Genomic DNA, 19,434 nt, shown 5'->3' on the forward strand with positions numbered 1-19,434 from the left:
TTAGATACTGGTCCTATTTATGTACAAATGAATTTGTATATTTGTCGTACTATTTATTTTTGGTACAAGTTTGTTTCTTTTCTAAATGTCAATAGCAAAGAGAATGTTGTTCGAGTTGAGAATTGATTTAGTGTACAGAAAATCTATATTACTATATTACATTATTGGAAATAAATTTTTATAATTACAGAAGTGATGGATCTAAATGAAACTTAATAGAATCATTTAATGGTAAACATTGGAATTTTCAATTCAGTAAAATAAAAGACATGTTAGGAAAAACTTTGAATGAAAAATAGTTATTATTCTTTTGTATGATACAAAATAGCTAATAATATTTTAATGAGCGTCGTAATTATTATTCCTGCCATTAAAAGACATTGCTTGCCTTACAAATATAGTGTCATTAATGATAATAACATTTAATTTGTATAACTAATTTCTAATATACGCAAACTTATTTACCCTGTTTTAATAGTTACAACAAAATAGATAAGCAATGTGTCATATTTCATTATCACGAGCATGGTTTAATGGAATTAGGTTAATGAAATTAACAAAAATAATCGTATACGCGCTGCCGTATCAGAAGAATCCAAAATATTAGAACAGAATCAATGTTTCGTCAAGATGAGTCAAATAAATCACGAAAAATCCATTATTAAGAAAGGGAATAACAACAAACGTTATATTTCGATGGGATCGGGCTGAATTATCGCTGAAGATAATACAATAAATGTGCAGGTGCTTTCTATACTTCTTATCCCTCTTTCAACGTACTCTATATCATCTGATTAGATAAAGAGGGCTTGGTACTGGGTTGAAGGCATTCAGAACGCTGTGAATTTCATTCTGTTCACACATTTTCATCGTGAAAAGAACGTTTTTAAACGGTGTAAACATGGTGTCCCTAGAAAGTGTGGCGGGTATAGTGATAAAAGTTCTCAAGTTGGTGAGCGGATTATTCTTCTATTCTAAAAACTCGTAACTTGATTAAAATTACTTAAAACCCATCGAGAAATCGTGTCAAACAACAGGGAATAGCAATTGTGTGTTGAGGAACAAAGAGGTTGAAATTAAGTGACGAATGTGTAAAAATAAAAAAATGATAAGATCCAATTTTAATATTTTAAATCAGAATTTTTCTGCTCGTGTCAACGTACTATAGCTTAGCGTTAAACATTTTAAAATAAAAACTGGAACCTTCATTGACTTCAGGTTCTTGTATGCTATTCATATTATAAAACAATGAAAGTTAACGTTAGAACAGGCAAAAGCTACGAAAATATCTCCACGTTATTTGAACGCAAAATATCTTTTTTAAATAACAATCCCAGTTGTATGAATACTCAGGTTGAAAATATTTATTGCCTCGCGTTATCTTACGTCGATAGTGTGTTACGAAATCGTTACTAATGATGACACGTAAAGAATTCCGTTATTTAAATAAAAGTCACTTTTTTTTTATCAATTTCATCGAAGTTTAGATGCATTTCGATCGAGTGACAAGTTACGGCGGCCAATGACGCCCAAGATTCCTCCAATTAGTGCAATACCTCAGCGTTGATAAATCATCGTAACTAGACTCATTCAAGAAGCATTTGTACGCTATTCTATGATTCATTTCGGTCCTTATCGGCGTACGATAAGGAATCTGTTTGCAAAGCGATATGACGCCATTTTGATGTACGATATTGCGATACGAGAGTTCTACTTTTTACTGAAATCAATCTTTCCTAAAAACTTAGTACGACTAAACAATAGCAGAAATTATTAAACGTACCACTATTTCCAAATTTCAATCTCTGAATATATCTTACGCTTCGTTACGCGTCTACTCTACGTTTGAGATTTCAGAAGAGTTCGATTTAGGACGATCGTACTCTGATTAGAAGTAACAAAAGTATACGAATTTAAAAATGTGATGTTTGCTTTACAATTTCCGATATTTTAATCTCAGTTATACGTGGCCAATTACTTTTTCAGATTCTTAATCTCATTATCCTGATCCTGTATCGAACGGGATACAAAGGTGAATTCTTAGGCGTCGGAGGAACATGGAACTTAAACGAAGACAAAAATCCAGACGCAGAAATCGTTGCTTCCGGTGTTTTGGTGGGCTTCTTCATATACACCAGCGTAGTTCTCATCTCTTACTGCTTTGGGAGCCTGAATCACAAGAGAACGCTTGTTGTAAGATCACGTTTTGAATTCTAGATAAAAACTTTTGTATTCAAATTACTCTGGAATAGAAATCTCCCCTTAACGCGTTAACTGCCACCTCATGCATATATGCATGGCACTGATTGTTCGATCTATGTGACCTCATTATTTGAATCACAACTTCTAAATATGCACATTAAAAATTGTAATTTGTTGTACGAGTTAAACGAAATAGTGAAATGTTAATATTTTAATAATTCCTTCTAACAGAGTGTTGTTTTTCAGGAAGTTATAATGAACTTCGTTGGAACCTTCATGTTCGTGGCTGTGGGTGGTACAGCGCTTCATTATTGGCACGGTTACCAATCGGAACATAAATTCGATAGTATTGTCCAGGAAAGACAGGTAATAAAATAATACAAGCGTGACATTTTTGCTCGTAGAGAGACGATAAGATTAGAAGGCTTTAGAAGAGAAACTAAATCATAGAATCGACGGTGCAAGAAATCGATATAAAGTTATAGAATATTCGTAGCTTTAGAAAATTCTCCATTTAATTTTCAATGTAATCTGTCATAGTTACATCAAAATTGTCAAATTTTCAGGTGGGTCTAGCTGTTGGATCGCTATGCGTCATCGAAGGTGCAGCGTATCTCGTAGACCTGATACTGAGCTTTCTACATTTCGCGAAAAACCGCGATGACTTTTTAGAATAATCGTGCAACGCGTAACTATCATCACGCCATACTGATTCCAATCAGAAACATCTATAAACAGGAAAACATAATTAGGCCTTTGCTCGCTGCAGAGAACAATAAAATTCAATACACGTCACCTATGCAAAATACAAACATCTTTCATGCATCAAATTCATTCGATGGTGGACAATGAAACGTTCGTTAATTAATAATTGTCAAAGCCAAGTCATTCAGACAATTATTCGATCCCTTTAATTTAAAATTGAATAAACTAATAACTTAACGATGAACACGTTTTATATGCACGCATGTAATGACACACGATATAACATTTTGTACTTATATTACGAATAAGATGTATTACTAAATATAGGAAATAATGTAGGAAATAATAATTAATTTTTATAACGTAATTACTAGATTTTCATTACTTATAACAGTACAAATTCTTCTAGCACGTAATCGTTCGTAAAGTACAACGGTGTAATTTTATAGTTCAACAAACTTTATGAATAATAAATCCATTTTCGAAACAATAACTCAAACATGGAGTTGTATTATCGATTAAAACAACTGTGAACGATACGACGATAATTTCACAGCGTAGACGTACTCTTAATTCTACGATATTAAAAGATCGTATACGTCCCGATTTTACTGTTTGTGTACATGGAAATAACTTCGAAGTCACATATATTTAAATTTGAAGTCCAATCATGGGTCGTGCTTGCATGGAACTTTGGACGAATGTCCATTTCGTGCTGAAGTTTATCGTGCTCGTAAGTTAAATAAATATCTTTTGGAGCCATCGCGTTTTCGAAATTAACACGATGAACAAGGTTCTTTTTATTTTAGATATTAATGGTGATCGTGGAATTTTTAGTCTTCGACGTGTCCACGAAATACTACTATCGTTTTGTGTATCTCGAAGCGTATTATTTAATCGTTATTTTGTATTTAGTGATCAATTTATACGGTTACATCTGGTTCGACACAACTCCGATTCTGGTAATTAAAAACCGTATTTAAATAAATAAGACTTTTAGTTTTTTGGTTTAAAACTAACCAAAGCTTTAAGAAGATATTAAACGCACAATAAAAGATTTGTCTTTCGTTCAGGAATCGCTAATGATGCTCGCGTCGATAATAATGTTAATCTTTACGGTTATTGCTGCCATTCGCGACCATGAATCGAAATATATAGTGTACGGTAAGTTGATTTAAACACTATAAATCGTGTGATTTATAATTCTGTAATGTGGGCATGCATTGATTCCATCGATTTTCTAGGTAACGAGCAAGAGAGGTTTACAATTTTTATTGTACTGACCCTGGGTGAGTCATAAGTGCAATATTATTTCCCTTATGCCAGAACCATGAATGTACGATTCGATAAATACTGAAATTCAAAGTTCTGGTATTACTAAACTGGAAAATACCACGAATCGAGTATAATCGTCGTTGCTATCTAATGTACACATGTATTGTTTTGGCATAAATTTAAGAACAGAAAGATTTAAGTATAAGAGAAATAATACGATAACGAATTTTCGTATTTTTATTATTCCCTGACAGTGGCGATCGTACTACTCATCATCGACTTAATTCTGCTTGTAATGCAAGCTTTGAGAAAGGGTCCTAGTTTCATGAAGAGTTCACGTAGCCAGAGACAAGCCTCGTACGATTAAAACTTCCAATCGGTTGGGAATATCGACGACGACGAAGATAATATTCGAACGTGCTTTTATTAAAAAATAAACGAAACTAAAGAATTAATGACTATTAATCAATTTCTGTTTCAATCGATGTGAACGTAATTCGTAAATTCGTTTTAAGAGTAATCGATTAATTGTACGGTCGGAAACAGTTCGACAATGTCAACAACGACGATTGTGAAACTTCAAGGCGATTAATTTTAATAAATTTAACGAATATGTTCGAATTTGCACGTCGGCTTCTGAGAGACTTCAGCTTCCTTTTGAAAATTCTGGAGCTGGTAAAACGCATCCTATTATCAAACATAAATATTTTCATAGTCAACGTTTTTGGTCACTTAGATTATAGCTGCCGTTTGCCTCAAGGAACTCTCGAAATACAGCGAGTACCTGATACCAAGATGGCTATGGGTTATTTATTGCATCGACTCGTCAACGTATATTATCATCTATTTTTCTATCGCGATGACGCACGTGCTTGAGAAGCCACGAAAATTACCAGTTAGTTTTAAAAAGAAATATACGAGTATTATTTAAAAAAATAAAGATGATCTCGACATCTTTGAAAGACTAATATCTAAGTAAAGAATCTTTTATTAGAATAAAATATCAATCATTATATTATTTTAATATTCAATTATTTTCGAATTCTATTTTTAGGAATTCATGTACTTCTCGCTGGGAGTGATTTTCAATTTGATAGGCGCAATAGCAGGTATCGAGAGAGCACGTAATAGAACCTCGGTAGATTACGAAGCAGATCGCAGTGAACTGAAAATTGGAATGCTTCTACTAGGTGCATACTTAAATAAATCTAACATTTTCCAGAGCTAAGTACAGTACTGTATCTAATTTTTCTCTTATTAACGAATTTTCTGGTAATTTTATCTCGAACACTTTCACACACGTAGCATATTCTTCGTGACCGCGTTCTAAATAATTCCAAGTGTGTGGATTCCTCGACAGCAAAGGCAGTCGTCCAAAGAAACTTTTATGTCAACGTTAGAAAACTAAACAAACTTACATATGGAAAAATGTTATGAAATGTTTTCCTATAAACTTAGAAACTATCGAAAGTAACGCGTTCTTAACTCAACCTACTTTCAATTCAGATTTATTCTTAGCTACTTAGAATTAATAAACAGTTCTATCACCCACGCGACATGTGAACTAAATAAAATGTTACCATTTAATTGAAAGAAAAAAACGAAGCAAGATTCTTTATTAGTTTCTGAGAAAATAGTTTGTGACACATTACTTGGACGACATGCTATAGGCGTTATTTACTGAGGTGTCCCAGTAAACTCTTAATGAATTATTCGTTAATTTTCAGCGAACTCCATCGTGTTATTTAGCGAAGCTGCCTACATGGCCTACGTGAATATACGAAAGCCAAATGTGCAATCACCTACCACCACTGTAAACGTCAACAATAATTAAATAAACGTTATTTATTCGTATACAGTGCCGCTATTTTCCTCGCGCAGTTTCAATGTAGGTGTCAAACAACATTTTTCACTATCGTTAAATTATGTTATGCATGCCTTGCATACAAATTGTTAAATTAAAGAGCCTTGCGTTCAATGCGTAGAGAAGTCGTTTTTCCAATAGTTAAATGTTTTTGTCTTCGAGTTACTTTTAACGTTTGACCACGACAAGCACCACCAAGTCTGCGATTATTAAAGCGGCTGGAAATGTCAAAACCGTGTGGTTAAATTTGGCGTGACTTTTGTAACAGGGTAAGGAAATCGTCGTTATTATGTTATCATCTTAAGCATTAGTTGTGGATTTGCGTTCCGTTACCTAATATGAAAGGTACGATGCACTGTTTCGATAAGTCCATAAATGCAGTGATTAACATGAGAACGATGTATATTCCGAGAGCGAACACTTCCTATAAAGTTTGATAAATGATTAGCAGAAAAATTAGGAATGAAACGAAACTCCAACAAAAGTAAAAAATTAATAAAAGGAATAGTTTATTGATATAAGCAATTTTGCTTGACGTTTAGATCCTTTTCAGTACGATTTGTATAGGAAAGCTTTTTTATTTGTACTTAAATTAATTAAAATTAGTTTCGTACCGTCCACATGTTTGGCTCCTCGCAAACGTAAGATATAAGATAGAAGAACGACAAATACAGCCAACCATGGTAGGCTAAAACCATCACAAACCCAACACCATTGGTAAAGAAAAGTATTGCCAGAAGACACAGCACCTAAACAACATAACCAAACGTAACGAAGCTTAGAAGCTTTCTAGAAATTCCAAGTACGCGATTTTCGATCCCATAAGTTGCTTACGAATTCAATCAGTCTCAGCACGAAATTAATATTCGTTATGAGTTCCTTGGGTCCTTTCATTTTTTATTCTTGTCACGCCACTTCTGGAAAGTTTTCTCCTTTCGGGAACATCAACGGTGGTACGTAATTCTCACGATTTAATCGATACGAAATAATCGACGTGGAAATAATTGGCACGTTCAGTTACAGAAAAAAAACATTTGAATGGAAAATAGGGTCGAATTTCTTATTAATCGCGAGTGTCAAAGATTTGATGAACTCGTGCTCGACGAAGAAGAAATGGACAAAATACCGATACATTTTCACGGTTTGAGATTGAACGTTGACAAAACATTGTTAATATGGAAAATAATATCCCTGGTTTGTTTCTTAATTATAGGTGTTAGAGTTCTAGTTTAAATAGTACAATATATTTGTCATATTCTTAAACTACATAAAAAACCACGTACCAAGTGCCACGTAATGTCTATGATTCTTATTCAGGCAGAAATGTAAGGAAATACGTAAGTGTTGCCTTCATAATGTCGGTTATTATTGTGAAACTTACTAGTTCATTGTACGAAGTATTCTGACTCAGACTGGAAAATGAATCATTTTCCTAATAGCGAGAGAACAGATATCACGGGTATTAAACTGTTTTCAGACACTTATCTTTAATATTATGTCACCGAATTGGTATTTTATGTAGTTTAAAAATATGGTAAGAAAAATGTAGAATTTTCTAATTGAGAGTTCGATAATTGAAAAAGAACTAAAAGCTCCTTTTTTCAAATTCTAAAGATTTCAGTACAAATTCCAAAAGAGTTGAGAAAATTATTAACGATTTAATTTAGCAACGAGACATGTACCTCTCATTTCTTGCATTAATATTTTCGCAGGCTGCTTGTATAGTTGGCACAGCAGTGTATTTCAGTCCAGTGGAGCCCTATTTGGAGTATCCGTGTTTCGGAATTCTAGTGCCAACATTCATAACTGGTTATATAATTATAAATTCATGCGACATTTTTATTATATTCGTGAATGACGAGTATGTCTTTCTCGTGAGTAAGTGAAAAAGTACGGAATATATCAATATACGAAAACGCGCTATCAAGAGACGTACAATTTTTAAATATCTTATACATGGTGTTCGAACACTCCTGGGAAAAATTTTAATGAGAGATTCTAGAGGCCAAAATAAAACGAAAATCAAAAATACCAATTTGTTGATTGAGGCTTATATTTCCTGGAAAGAATTTTTTCTCGAAACTGCGTAGGATTTCAAGGGTATGTCTATTGACCAAAAATGATTGTAATTGACCCCCGCAGCCAAATATAATTTTTTTAGGACGATTCGAAAAAATTTTTTTTTGCCCAAAAATGTTACGTTGGATATGGAACTTTAAACGTTAATAACTTTTTAACGAAGCCTCAATCAACAAATTAGTATTCTTGATTTTCGTCTTATTTTGGCCTCTAGAATCTCCCATTCAAATTTTTCCCAAAGGTGGTTGAACACTTAGTATATATGCCTATATTTATTAAGGAAATATGTTTCGCTGTGATTGGCACGGCTGGGAGTCTGGCTTGTGGCGTTTACGAACTTTACAAGTGGATCGTGTGGGTAGTTGACACTAGTCGTTATCCTGACAGCGATAACAAGTACGTTAAAAACTCTCTTATACTACTACTTCTTTAAGAAATTTTAATATCTGAAATATAAATTTCTAACGTTATACAATATGAAAAATGTTGAGAGAATTATATACCCAAGAACTATAAAACAAAGATCGATATACAAACCTTACAGAAATATATGTATTAATAATTTGTCTGCTAAATCGAATGAGAATCGAAGGTGTCTCCTTTTTAGCTTTCCAGAGTTTGTATTAACGATCACTTTAATAGTTAATTCTGCATCGTTGATAGCTGTGGTGATCCACCGTGTTGCTTAACAATCTCCCTTCTCGAAGAAATACAGGTAACGTAACGTTAGCGAAGCATAATAAGAAAATAAACTTTTGTTATACGGAATGCAGGCTAACAATTTGAAAGTCGGTGAAAGAAAGAGAATATATCCAAGCCCTGAATGAAGACATTACGCTTTTTTCCCAATCTACAAGCGAACGAACTTAAGGAGGGTCACAAAGCGACCACGATATGCATCAATTAGTCTACTTGACCTCGTAATTATCGTGAATGACCGGTACGATCCCACACCCACGATCCGGATACATAATCACGTTAATTACGAGCGCTGACGGTAATTTACCATTTCGAAGTTCGACTTGAAAACCTGGGCGCATTAACGAACAAGAAAAAATTCATGTAAAACGTGGCCATTTGACGTGTTTAATTCTGAATTACTATTCGTATACGCGAAAGTGTGATAGGACTAATTTTAAGTTTCGAAATACATAGATTTTTAATCCAGGCGTCTTCTTCTACATCATTAAACAATGAAAAGAAAAATATATAAATTCTAAAGTCCATATTTCGTAAATATGTACTATATTTATCTTTTCATCTTCGTAAATTGTAAATTTTAATCGCAAGAAGAACTCCGACAAGAATAACTTAATCGAAGTTTAATTGTATGCATTAAGTCACATTTAGAAGCATTGCCAGCCAATAATGGAGTTAGAAACCGTACGCCTGGCCTTGACAGTTACCATGAGACAATTTATGGACGTGTAGTATACTTAAATGTGCACCTATTGCATCGTTTGATGTAAATCTCTTCCTTTGAGCGTAATTTCGCGAATTTCTAATTCAAAAACATCAGTCGTTCATCTCAATGGAAATTACGTATTAGAATATCAATTAGTTTAATAGTATAAATCACATGATTTATCATTTTGTCGTTCTTTGAATTCTTGATAAATAGCTTTACGTCTTATTTTTTTTTTTTTTGATCGTAAGAACAAATTTTATTATAAAAATTAATTACAGTGAAATGGTCGCAAAAAATTATCGTTTTCTAATGTGGATCTCTGCCCATAAAAGTTTAGAATAGTTTTAGGGTATTGGATGTTAAAATCTCTTTTGGTAAAGCGTACGTATAAGGTAAACGATTAAGTAATTTGTGAAAGTGACCCTCTAATCGTTTTGTACAGTGGATTATGTAACGATTAAGAGTTTAAGGACGATTAAATAGTTGTAACATTTCGGTAGTGAAATTTTTTAAGCGGAAATTGCTGCGCATAATTCACGATCGACGGGAAGATCACGTCGTGATCATCGTTGGAGATCGAGCCGCACCTACTGACCCAGTAAACACGTAATCTACGCACATTTATGAACGCAATAGTGTTCACACCTGTACGGACGAGCATGTTTTGCTACGATACATGCACATAGTATAGTTTTTCTGTAACAGGAGTATTCTTCTTCGCTATTGTGAGACGTGCTGGTTACGTCACTCGTAACGTTTTTATATTTTTTATAACGTTAAACGAAAGAAGAAGTTCCTATCAACTCTTTACATACTAAATTATTGTATCTTTTTAAATGATATTTATTTTCTATATGGAGTAGTAAAAAATACTTCTCAGGAGTATAAATCTCTATTGTTAACTATATTAAAAATTAAATTTATTATATTTTTGCAGAGTTTTATAGTTACTTTTGAAACGAATTAGTTTCTTTTCTAATTAAGAATTTTAAGCCAGGGTTTGTTTCAACATTTTATCGCGAACGAAAATGATAGTGGACGTTTCGTGTACTCTGTGTCCTCCTTATTCGTCATAAAATTATACTTTGTACTATAAACCCATGGTCGATATCGGATATAAGAAGATAGTTTCTGTCGAGGCTGACTTGTACTTGATCCGCAATTATCATACATGAAATTACTGACATATTTTTAACCAATAAAATATTTATACAACGGTACGTTTGCGGTGTCATGGTCGGAACGTTACAACTTTCTGTAACACACTTTATCAATTGTGCAATAAACTTACGGGCGTAAAATTCTATTCGCGATTTATTTGCATTTCTTATGTTTACAATTATTAGAACGACTAGAAAATTCCACCATTTCAAACGACTCAATTAATCTATGTAGAAGTTCGATATAAAGTAAATTCATTGTATAAATTAACAGAAATATATTTGGACTCCTTCAAAGTCACCCACTTTCTTAACAGAAGAATAAATACGAAAGATTCAGTATCTTTACAATGGATAGAAATATTCGTGGAAAAATTTCTAAAAGAAAATACAGGTGCGTATGAAATGCCCCGTGGAATCAAGGAAGGAGCTAGCGATTGTTTCGCAATGTTGCTCAACGATCGTGCAATTCGACTAGCGTAATACCATTCATATCGGTTAAAGGAAGAAAACTCGGATCGCCATTGCTCGCGTTCTCGACCCAATCCTACTTTCCTTCATGCATGTTTAAACAAGACGTCGTGCTGGCCTGTGCTCCAAGGTTTTGCACGTGTATACATCCGCAATACGTCCACGCAAATTATACACCGTGAGTCACGTGAAGTCCAACATGTTCCGATGCATGCTTTCCGACGCACCAACAACACGTGCTCATGAATTAAATCCCGCGGTTACCTCGCCCTTCGTTCCAGGCTCCAGTTACGCGACTTTTCGAAATCGCAGCTCACGACTCCTGGATTCGGTCAGTTGTTTTGGCTACGTCGAATCCTGCGTCGTAAAAAAAGACGATCGAGCCTCGCGAACTTTTATTCCAGTATTTTGCGTTTCGACGAGATATGGATTGTATTCTTCGATTTTATCAATAGACAGGATGTTCCTAAAAATAGGTATCCAATACAGACGTATCTGTCCTACTATCCTACTTGAGCCATGGGAAAATGCAAATGTGTGTCGACAAATTTTTCCCCGGGTACAATTTATTAGACACCACTAACGGAAACGTGTGTTTGATTTTTTAAAGAAGGAAAATGTACATCGTTATAATTTCGTCGAATGTCATTTAATGATAAAGATTACTTATACGTGTTTCAATGTTGTATAATAAAAGATTCAACTCGTCTACGATCATATCAGATTTAGGTAAGAATCTTATCTAAAATAAAAATTTCAAACAATGTTGTTCATATTTGTTAAATAAAAATCAAAATTCCAATTATGGAATGAAATATTTCGCGATGAATAAACAAAAATTTAACTACTGGACCGAATAAACATCATGAATAAATTGTTGCACGTTTATCTTATTGGTTACCTATTATTCAAATAAAATTTTGAATAATAAAATCGTCCCAGTATCGTTCTTTCTCAGTATCGCCGGACATTAGCGTAACATAATAACATATTGTCAAAAACGTATCATTGTTTGCCCCGCCAAATAATTATGCAAACGGCCAAGCGTGTACACAGAGAACAATGTCATTTTATTGTAATGTGTACATTGAATTTTTCAATTACTTATTATAATAACACGTCATTGACTACGACAATAGCACACACACCCACAGTGAGTCACATGAGTATTCGTATTGCCTCTACTGGGGACTTCGAACGACTGACCCCTTTTTAGAATAAATTATATCAAATCCTCGTCGATAAATACACATTAATTAAAATTTTAAAATATAAAAATTGGATACACTTTAAATGGGAATTTTCTAATATTTAAATTTCAATGCCTGTTGACTTTTCAGTAGAAATAATCTTCAATTTTAAGTTTTAATTTCTAGGGAACGATCGATGACTCTCAAAATTCAGTGGTTTTAGATATTCATGCTCAGTTGAAAGTAAACATTTGTCGATCTTGTCTTACTCATAATCATGCAAGTTTCGTCTACGAGTGAATTGCTTAATGAAAAATAGACTCGATTCAGAAAGGGAGTCCCAAGAGAAAACGTGCTCATCAAATATACTTGGAGTCAAGATGGTATCATTTAAGTATTCTTTCTCGATGATTCGTACGATAAGAGACCTTTGGCCAGTCCCCAGAGGCTTCCAAGCTTCTTTTATGTTTCACTCTGTGAAACGAATACACTAAATTGGTTTTTAAATATACTCATTCGTGCAATGAAATATCTACTTCCATTCATCTCTGAGGATTACCCTAGAAACATGGGTTAGAAAACATGTAAGTGATTTTTTAATCAAGTTATTATACTTGTCGTATTATTCAACTGATTTTCAAACAGGACATTGCACTCCTATGCAACGAGATTAAGTACTGAACAATTATAAAGAAAATTTAGTCGTAACTAAAACGGCTAGAAGAAATAGACCAATTTAAAATGTCAGTTATAGAGGGTGAGTTTAATAACTGGGCCATGCTATAGCTCTGCACTAAGTGCAGACAGACACCAATCATAAAGGACAATTTTACGTGGTTTAATAGCCTCTATTGTCCTATAATACAACTTACTGACGCTTTTACGTGAATCGATCCCATAGGTCATTCTGCGTATAAAAGGTGTGGTAATGTCATCAACAATTCAACACTTTTAATGATATTTCTGCTGGGGAGAAAGCATTTCATACGATACTCGAACACCTAAAATGAATTTTTAAAAAAAACCTCTAAGCAGAAACGGCTTAAACGCGATAGCTAGCGATCGAAACAGTGTCAAACAGTGGAAGTGTGCTATTTTCGAGTTCGTAATGTTAGTTCTTGGTGACAGTTGATCAAGTTTGCCGCGGAATGGCGAATGAGGCGTGACTCCGTGGCAGAGGGCATAGGAGACCGCGACGACCCTTTTTCGCAAAATTACGCGCCAGTGACACAATCGTACGTAAGTGACTACGACACGGTCATACGGTAAACCTGGCTCTAACAAAGCCAGCAGACCGCCTGCGCAACTTGCACATACGACGTAGGCTCGGTGTGTCGTGCATGGCGTTCCAGTTTGACTTGTACCGCTGCACAGTGTGGAACTGTGCGGTTCACGCTCGATTCCTCATCGTTCGGGGACGAACAACGTGATTGAACACCTGTCCGGGCACACACGTCAGTCGTTGCGTCGATTCGTCGATAAGTTTTCGCGTACGCGTGCTAGTGGGTCGCCATAATTCCACGGAAAAACGCAGAAGCGGGAATAGATCGGGAACTTATCGAACAAGTGTCGGTAAAACACGGTTTCACGAAACGATTCAGCGAACACGTGAGCAGGAAGGATCCTTTTGGCATCCTTCGCAGCGAGCTGCACGTGGAACGGGACTCGCGCGTGCGTGTTGGAAAAAGGTGTGTACCCGCAAAATGATTCTAAAAATTTAGCAAACTTGCTTCGATACAGAGTAGATCGCGTAAACGGATGTTTACTATGGCCTAAACGTCAAGTCTGTAATATCTAACTACGTTCTGAAAGTTGATTTTAATAAAATGATTTTCTGCTAAACATTTAAATTCTACTTCTGCTTATTTTTATGATCGCGGTTTGGAATCTTCAGTATAGCGTTTTGCAGTAAATTTTTTACGACAAGAAGAACGGAATTTAAAAAGCTAGGTGCAGAGTGCAGTATTTATTGAGTCACGTCTGATTGCATAATATGTACAAGTTACGAATGTTAAGAATGCTAAGTCTATCAGAAAATATCAACCTGTGCGTTGCATAATATCGATAAAAACATTTTCTACGAATAACACAATAGTTTGTATAAAGAATAACTGATTCTATTGCTTTCGAATATACATACATTTCTGACATCAAAAATTTGTAAAGAATTAACAAAATTTTAGTAATTAAAAGTGGGTAATAGAAATGCTCAATGATTCTGGAATTCAGGAGTAATTTAAATCAATAATATAATAAAGTATTGAATCTACCAAGTAATAAATAAATATATGAAAGAAGCTTGCATGAAAAATGAAACGTTATGCGTATATTTGTGTACTGAAATCACTTTCTGTCAGCACTTGTCCCCAGTTCATGGGGTTACGTACAACCTGCCTACGTTCATTTTGATGTTTATCACGTTACTTGCTACCAACTAGGGTCGATGTGCTCGATGAGAGAGGACTAACACCAAAAGGCGGGAAAACTCGATCGCGAACAAAGGGTGAGCCCGAAATTTTTCAAACTGGGTGACGGAAAAGGAAAACATCGAAGAGTCAGAATGGCAGACGACAATCCACAAGATCAACACGCCCCCAGAGAGCGTAAAATAATATCGCATTTGCCGTTTTTCATAAAAATTGTAGAAGTTGTAAGTAATCTCCGTCCGTTAAAATATTTTACGATCGAGCTTCACGAATTATCTTAATTCCTGTTTTCAATTTTTACAGGTCCTGGCTGTGTTTGCGATCGGACTGATAGTCGATCCGCTCAATTCTTTCCAACGAATCTTGACCAGAACGAGGTTCAAGCTCGACGATGCCGCGATAATCTACGTCACCATCGCTGGTTACATTATAATCAACTCGCTTTTCATCATTTGTCATTTCCTCGGAGACAACATACCGAAAAGAACGGTGAGTCACGCAAAATTTCAATCGTCGTGTAATTTCGAAAAGGGAATTTTACGGAAAAAGTACCTGTCACGCGTGGAAAGTTGGCTCGAAAACGGAGGAAAACTTGTAACTTTTGAGAAGGTTTCAGCCGCAGTCTTAGAGTTACAATCTAGATTAAGTGGCGTGTCTGGTGATAATAAATTGACAAAGTGACACGGTCGAGGGATCGCGTGACGATCACAAAAGGAGTAGTATCGCGTTAAATTCGCATCCCACATTCAATATTTTGGAGATATATCCACCAGCAAGATTAAAATTTCCTGTATTTCGCCAGTTTCGACCAACAGCCTAGTCCATTTGTACAGCTGAGACGTCGCAGATACCACGCACTCGATAATTAACAGATGCGTCATGTCCTTCGTACGTGCACCTATACATCCTTCGCTTTCACGTTTCTACGCGATTATTTCATTATACTAGTGATTCTCAATAATTATACAAGATAGGAGTGCTTGTATTCGAAGTCTGAAACTCAGAATTCAGAATAGCTGGACTTTGAAACGCTTTCAAAGACTACAGACGATACCACTCTTGGAGACCGTGTTTAAATATTTTGGCTCCTAAAACAACAATGGAATACGTGTTATTAATTTATTTCTATTTGCAAACAAAGATATAAAAAATAAAGATATCGTGTTAAACAGCTACATTATCGTATGACCTGTTAGCTAATTAATCTTAAACTTCAAATATTGTTTAACTACTCGCGATAAATTTCTATGCTTCCACACGTTTACAAATATTTGTCTTATAAAGTGATCTACGTTCCATTCGGAAAAATGATCACGAATGAGCTCATTAGGTATTCAAGGTTGCTAAACGAAGGTTTACTTGTTTTTTATTAGTTTGTAAATGACACAGAATACGAACAACCGCTAAATAACTGTATCGATCTAACTATCGATATTGAAAATATAATCTAGTACACCGTAATTCGAATAACATGACATTATGAAATATTGGAGAGTAATTTTCACTAGGAAACTAGTTCTACTTAAGGTTGCAAATTGTGCTCCAGAATGTTGCTATAATGAGATTTAATGATCCATATTCTTTCTTTAATTTCTCAAATATTTTCCCCATATTTCTTGTAGAATTTTATAACTGTATATAATAATTCTTTTCATCCTCAAAAGTTACAAAATATTTGTAATCTGATAAATTGTTATCGTAAACTTAATAGTAATCGTTATTATAAAATTTATAACTCTTCGTTTAAAAAATGTTCTGCAACACGTCGCAACGGCTATGGTCAAACAAAACGTTCAAAGTATAGAAGCATGTTCCGTTCTAGTTTGATTAAAATTTACAACTTCCAAGTTCCTATACGTCGTATTTTATCAACCACCTACTTTCGCGACGTTTATGCGTGCTTAGCGATCGGAACTTGTAATATCGGGGACTCGTTACTTCGAAGAATAGTGATAGTTATTATCGTTCATGCCACACCGGTACGATAACGCGTAAAATAATTAGAGACTTCGTCGCGAAAGTGAATGACACCGTGGTCTCCTTTAAACGGAGTAAAGAATTTTTTAAGACTAAGATGTTAACGATCGATGTTACCTGTGTTGACTATATCCAACACAGAGGATAATTCACAAATAATTAGGACCCTTTATTGCATGAATTTCTTTTTTTTACATGAAAGAAACGGCATAGACGAAACGATAAATCGATATTTAAAAGAAACGAACTTTTCATGGGAAAGGAAACATTATTCTTTTCAGAAGAAATTTAAAAAAAATAAGATGATACTTTTCTTTTGGATGGAATTCAGATTCAATGATCAAAATTTTTGATAAAGGTTAATTCACTATTATCATGGAAGAACATCAGATAGAGAGATTTTTCGTAGCTTCTTGTAACAATTTCGTTGATTTTCTGGCACTGAATAAACACAAAATGTATAAATTAATTGGTTCATATTCCACGGTTAGCTTTTTCTTCACGCTGTGAAATTAAATTAGAATAAAGAATGCATTCTGAAGCAACATTGATCTGCTCTGATTCCAGCTGATACTGTTCTCCTCGCTTGGCGCGCTTCTACACATCGTCGCTGGAAGCGTAATTGTCTATGATTGGAGGAAGATCGTCGACCCTTATTATAGCAACAACGAATTTTATCCGAGTAAACAGTACATGGACATGTTCATATCGGGCGCGGTGTTCACATTCGTGGACGCGGTGGTTTTTATCGTAGAAGTTATTCTCATTATAAGGTATTCAACGAAGAGCTCGGAGTGAAAAGGAAAAAAGACCATTAGTCTGAAAGGAAGACAAAAATAAATCAGTAATGACCTCCATAGGGAATCATGTACGAAATAATGACCGATATAAATTTGGAAACCAGAAGAAATTTGGAATAATATATTTCAAACTGTCAATCGATAATGTCATGAGTGACAATTAGTCAGTAATGTCAATATAACTAATCTTCACAACTATGAAGAAGAAATGAAAAACTGACCGTTAGAGACTTTTCAGAGATTAAAGATATGATAAAGAAATAAAACAGAAAAGATTTCCACCTAATGTGTTCCAGATCATGCGTTAGAATTCTTGGGGAAGATCTAATTCGACTACTTCTACGAAGTGATTGCTTCATAATAATGTAACAATCATCGTGTAATTACTTTATAGAAATAATCGTGACAAACTACATAGTCGGATTACATATTGCCCAACACTACTATTTTCTAAAGTTTAACTAAGCACGAAGTAACTATGAAACGACCCGCCGTCCACAATTTGTTTAAGCAAAAATCTGTATACAATTGAAAATTAATTCTTAAGCCAAATATTCAAAGATTAGCTGTAAGTCCCGTTGCCGTCCAATTTTAATAGACTATTAGCACTTATGTAAGAGATACATTATTTTATTGACACGTAACGAATTAAGAAAAGCATTTGTATTAGCAGTTTTAGAAAATGTACAAATTAAATAATATATTGAATTATGTCGTAGAATATTAGATTCTGCAAACTGTTGCTTAGTAACTTCTAGCAATTTTTCGATTTATTTTCATTCTCATATACAGTACGTTCTCAATAACATTAACGATTTAGCGTAAGAATTTTATTAAAACTAACACCCAAAGATCATTTGAACATATCATGCGTTTTAAGGATGCAAGGAGATCCACCGAACGATATGAATTTTTACTAACATCATGCTATAATCCAAAGCTCGTATTATTATACAATTACTATTTTAAGTACCATTACATTTATAATTAAATACTTTAATACTACTAGTAATATCTTTAATGTATTATACGTTCTATGCGTATTACATAATTCAATCTCAGAATTGCCATGAATATTCTTAATTAAAATAACGGTTGTACTTTTTCTTACTACTAATCGTAGCTATAAAAAAAGAGACCAAAAATTACCATTCACGATCGATTACACGCTTGTCGATTCAGATACATGCCGCTTTATCAAAACAATTCCGTCCAATTTAATATTAGGACTACATTGATGTATGTTAAAAGAAATTATTATAACGAATATATTTAAATATAGGATAAACATAGAAAAATGTATAAAGAAAAATTACATTTAATTAAGTACTTGATATATAATACATGTACGAAGCAAATTGTGGAAAAATAAACAGATTTTATTATTTTATACAGAAGTGGATTTTATAAACCTGATAAAAATAAATTGTTGGTATTGTGCAACATTTAATTGTAAAATCCACAACGTATTTTATTTACGAGGTCAGCTCCTTAAAAATTATTTCTATATCCATGATAATTTTAATCGATATGTTTAATTAGAAAAAATATTATATACTCCTATAATAGATTAATTTATTTCTCTATTGATTCTAACAAAGTATTCTCTGAACGTCGACCAGTACGGAATTTGAAGATTTATCGACAACCGATGTATCCAATTTAAAAACAAAAAAACTGTACGACACTTCAAGTCTCTATGAATTATTTAGAGGTTCGACCGATGATATAAAACGGATAAAAACAATCATCTGCAAAAGCAAGTAAACCATGACACGCGAAGGTTAACGAACTCAGAAAATATCTTTTGCCTTCTTTTCACGCTATCGTGAGATAAAAAAAAATTACAATTCCCCTACGCTGCAGGTACAAGTAAC

The 19,434-nt window shown here is 34.1% G+C and overlaps 4 protein-coding genes across 4 annotated transcripts in view; 3 read left to right on the top strand and 1 right to left on the bottom strand.

Moving 5' to 3' along the window:
- Adsl (adenylosuccinate lyase) overlaps positions 1 to 19,434 on the bottom strand; it is a 32,369-nt gene that overhangs the window by 2,518 nt on the left and 10,417 nt on the right. The gene's annotated exons all lie outside the window — the stretch shown is intronic.
- On the top strand, positions 342 to 3,217 carry Ssk (smooth septate junction protein snakeskin). The gene is made up of 4 exons (XM_076765601.1): positions 342 to 952; positions 1,987 to 2,193; positions 2,449 to 2,568; positions 2,769 to 3,217. The coding sequence occupies exons 1-4, from the start codon at positions 902 to 904 to the stop codon at positions 2,877 to 2,879; spliced, it is 489 nt and encodes a 162-aa protein (XP_076621716.1). The 5' UTR covers positions 342 to 901; the 3' UTR covers positions 2,880 to 3,217.
- LOC143342107 (uncharacterized) lies at positions 3,471 to 4,765 on the top strand. Its single transcript, XM_076765603.1, has 5 exons — positions 3,471 to 3,640; positions 3,717 to 3,869; positions 3,981 to 4,071; positions 4,152 to 4,196; positions 4,437 to 4,765. Exons 1-5 carry the CDS (start codon positions 3,578 to 3,580, stop codon positions 4,547 to 4,549), a joined length of 465 nt encoding a protein of 154 aa, XP_076621718.1. The 5' UTR covers positions 3,471 to 3,577; the 3' UTR covers positions 4,550 to 4,765.
- Positions 13,639 to 18,954, top strand: LOC143342104 (uncharacterized). Its single transcript, XM_076765600.1, has 4 exons — positions 13,639 to 14,042; positions 14,793 to 15,004; positions 15,084 to 15,269; positions 17,325 to 18,954. The coding sequence occupies exons 2-4, from the start codon at positions 14,915 to 14,917 to the stop codon at positions 17,553 to 17,555; spliced, it is 507 nt and encodes a 168-aa protein (XP_076621715.1). The 5' UTR covers positions 13,639 to 14,042; positions 14,793 to 14,914; the 3' UTR covers positions 17,556 to 18,954.

Source organism: Colletes latitarsis, chromosome 5 (genome assembly GCF_051014445.1).
Source record: "Colletes latitarsis isolate SP2378_abdomen chromosome 5, iyColLati1, whole genome shotgun sequence".
NCBI lineage: Eukaryota > Metazoa > Arthropoda > Insecta > Hymenoptera > Colletidae > Colletes > Colletes latitarsis.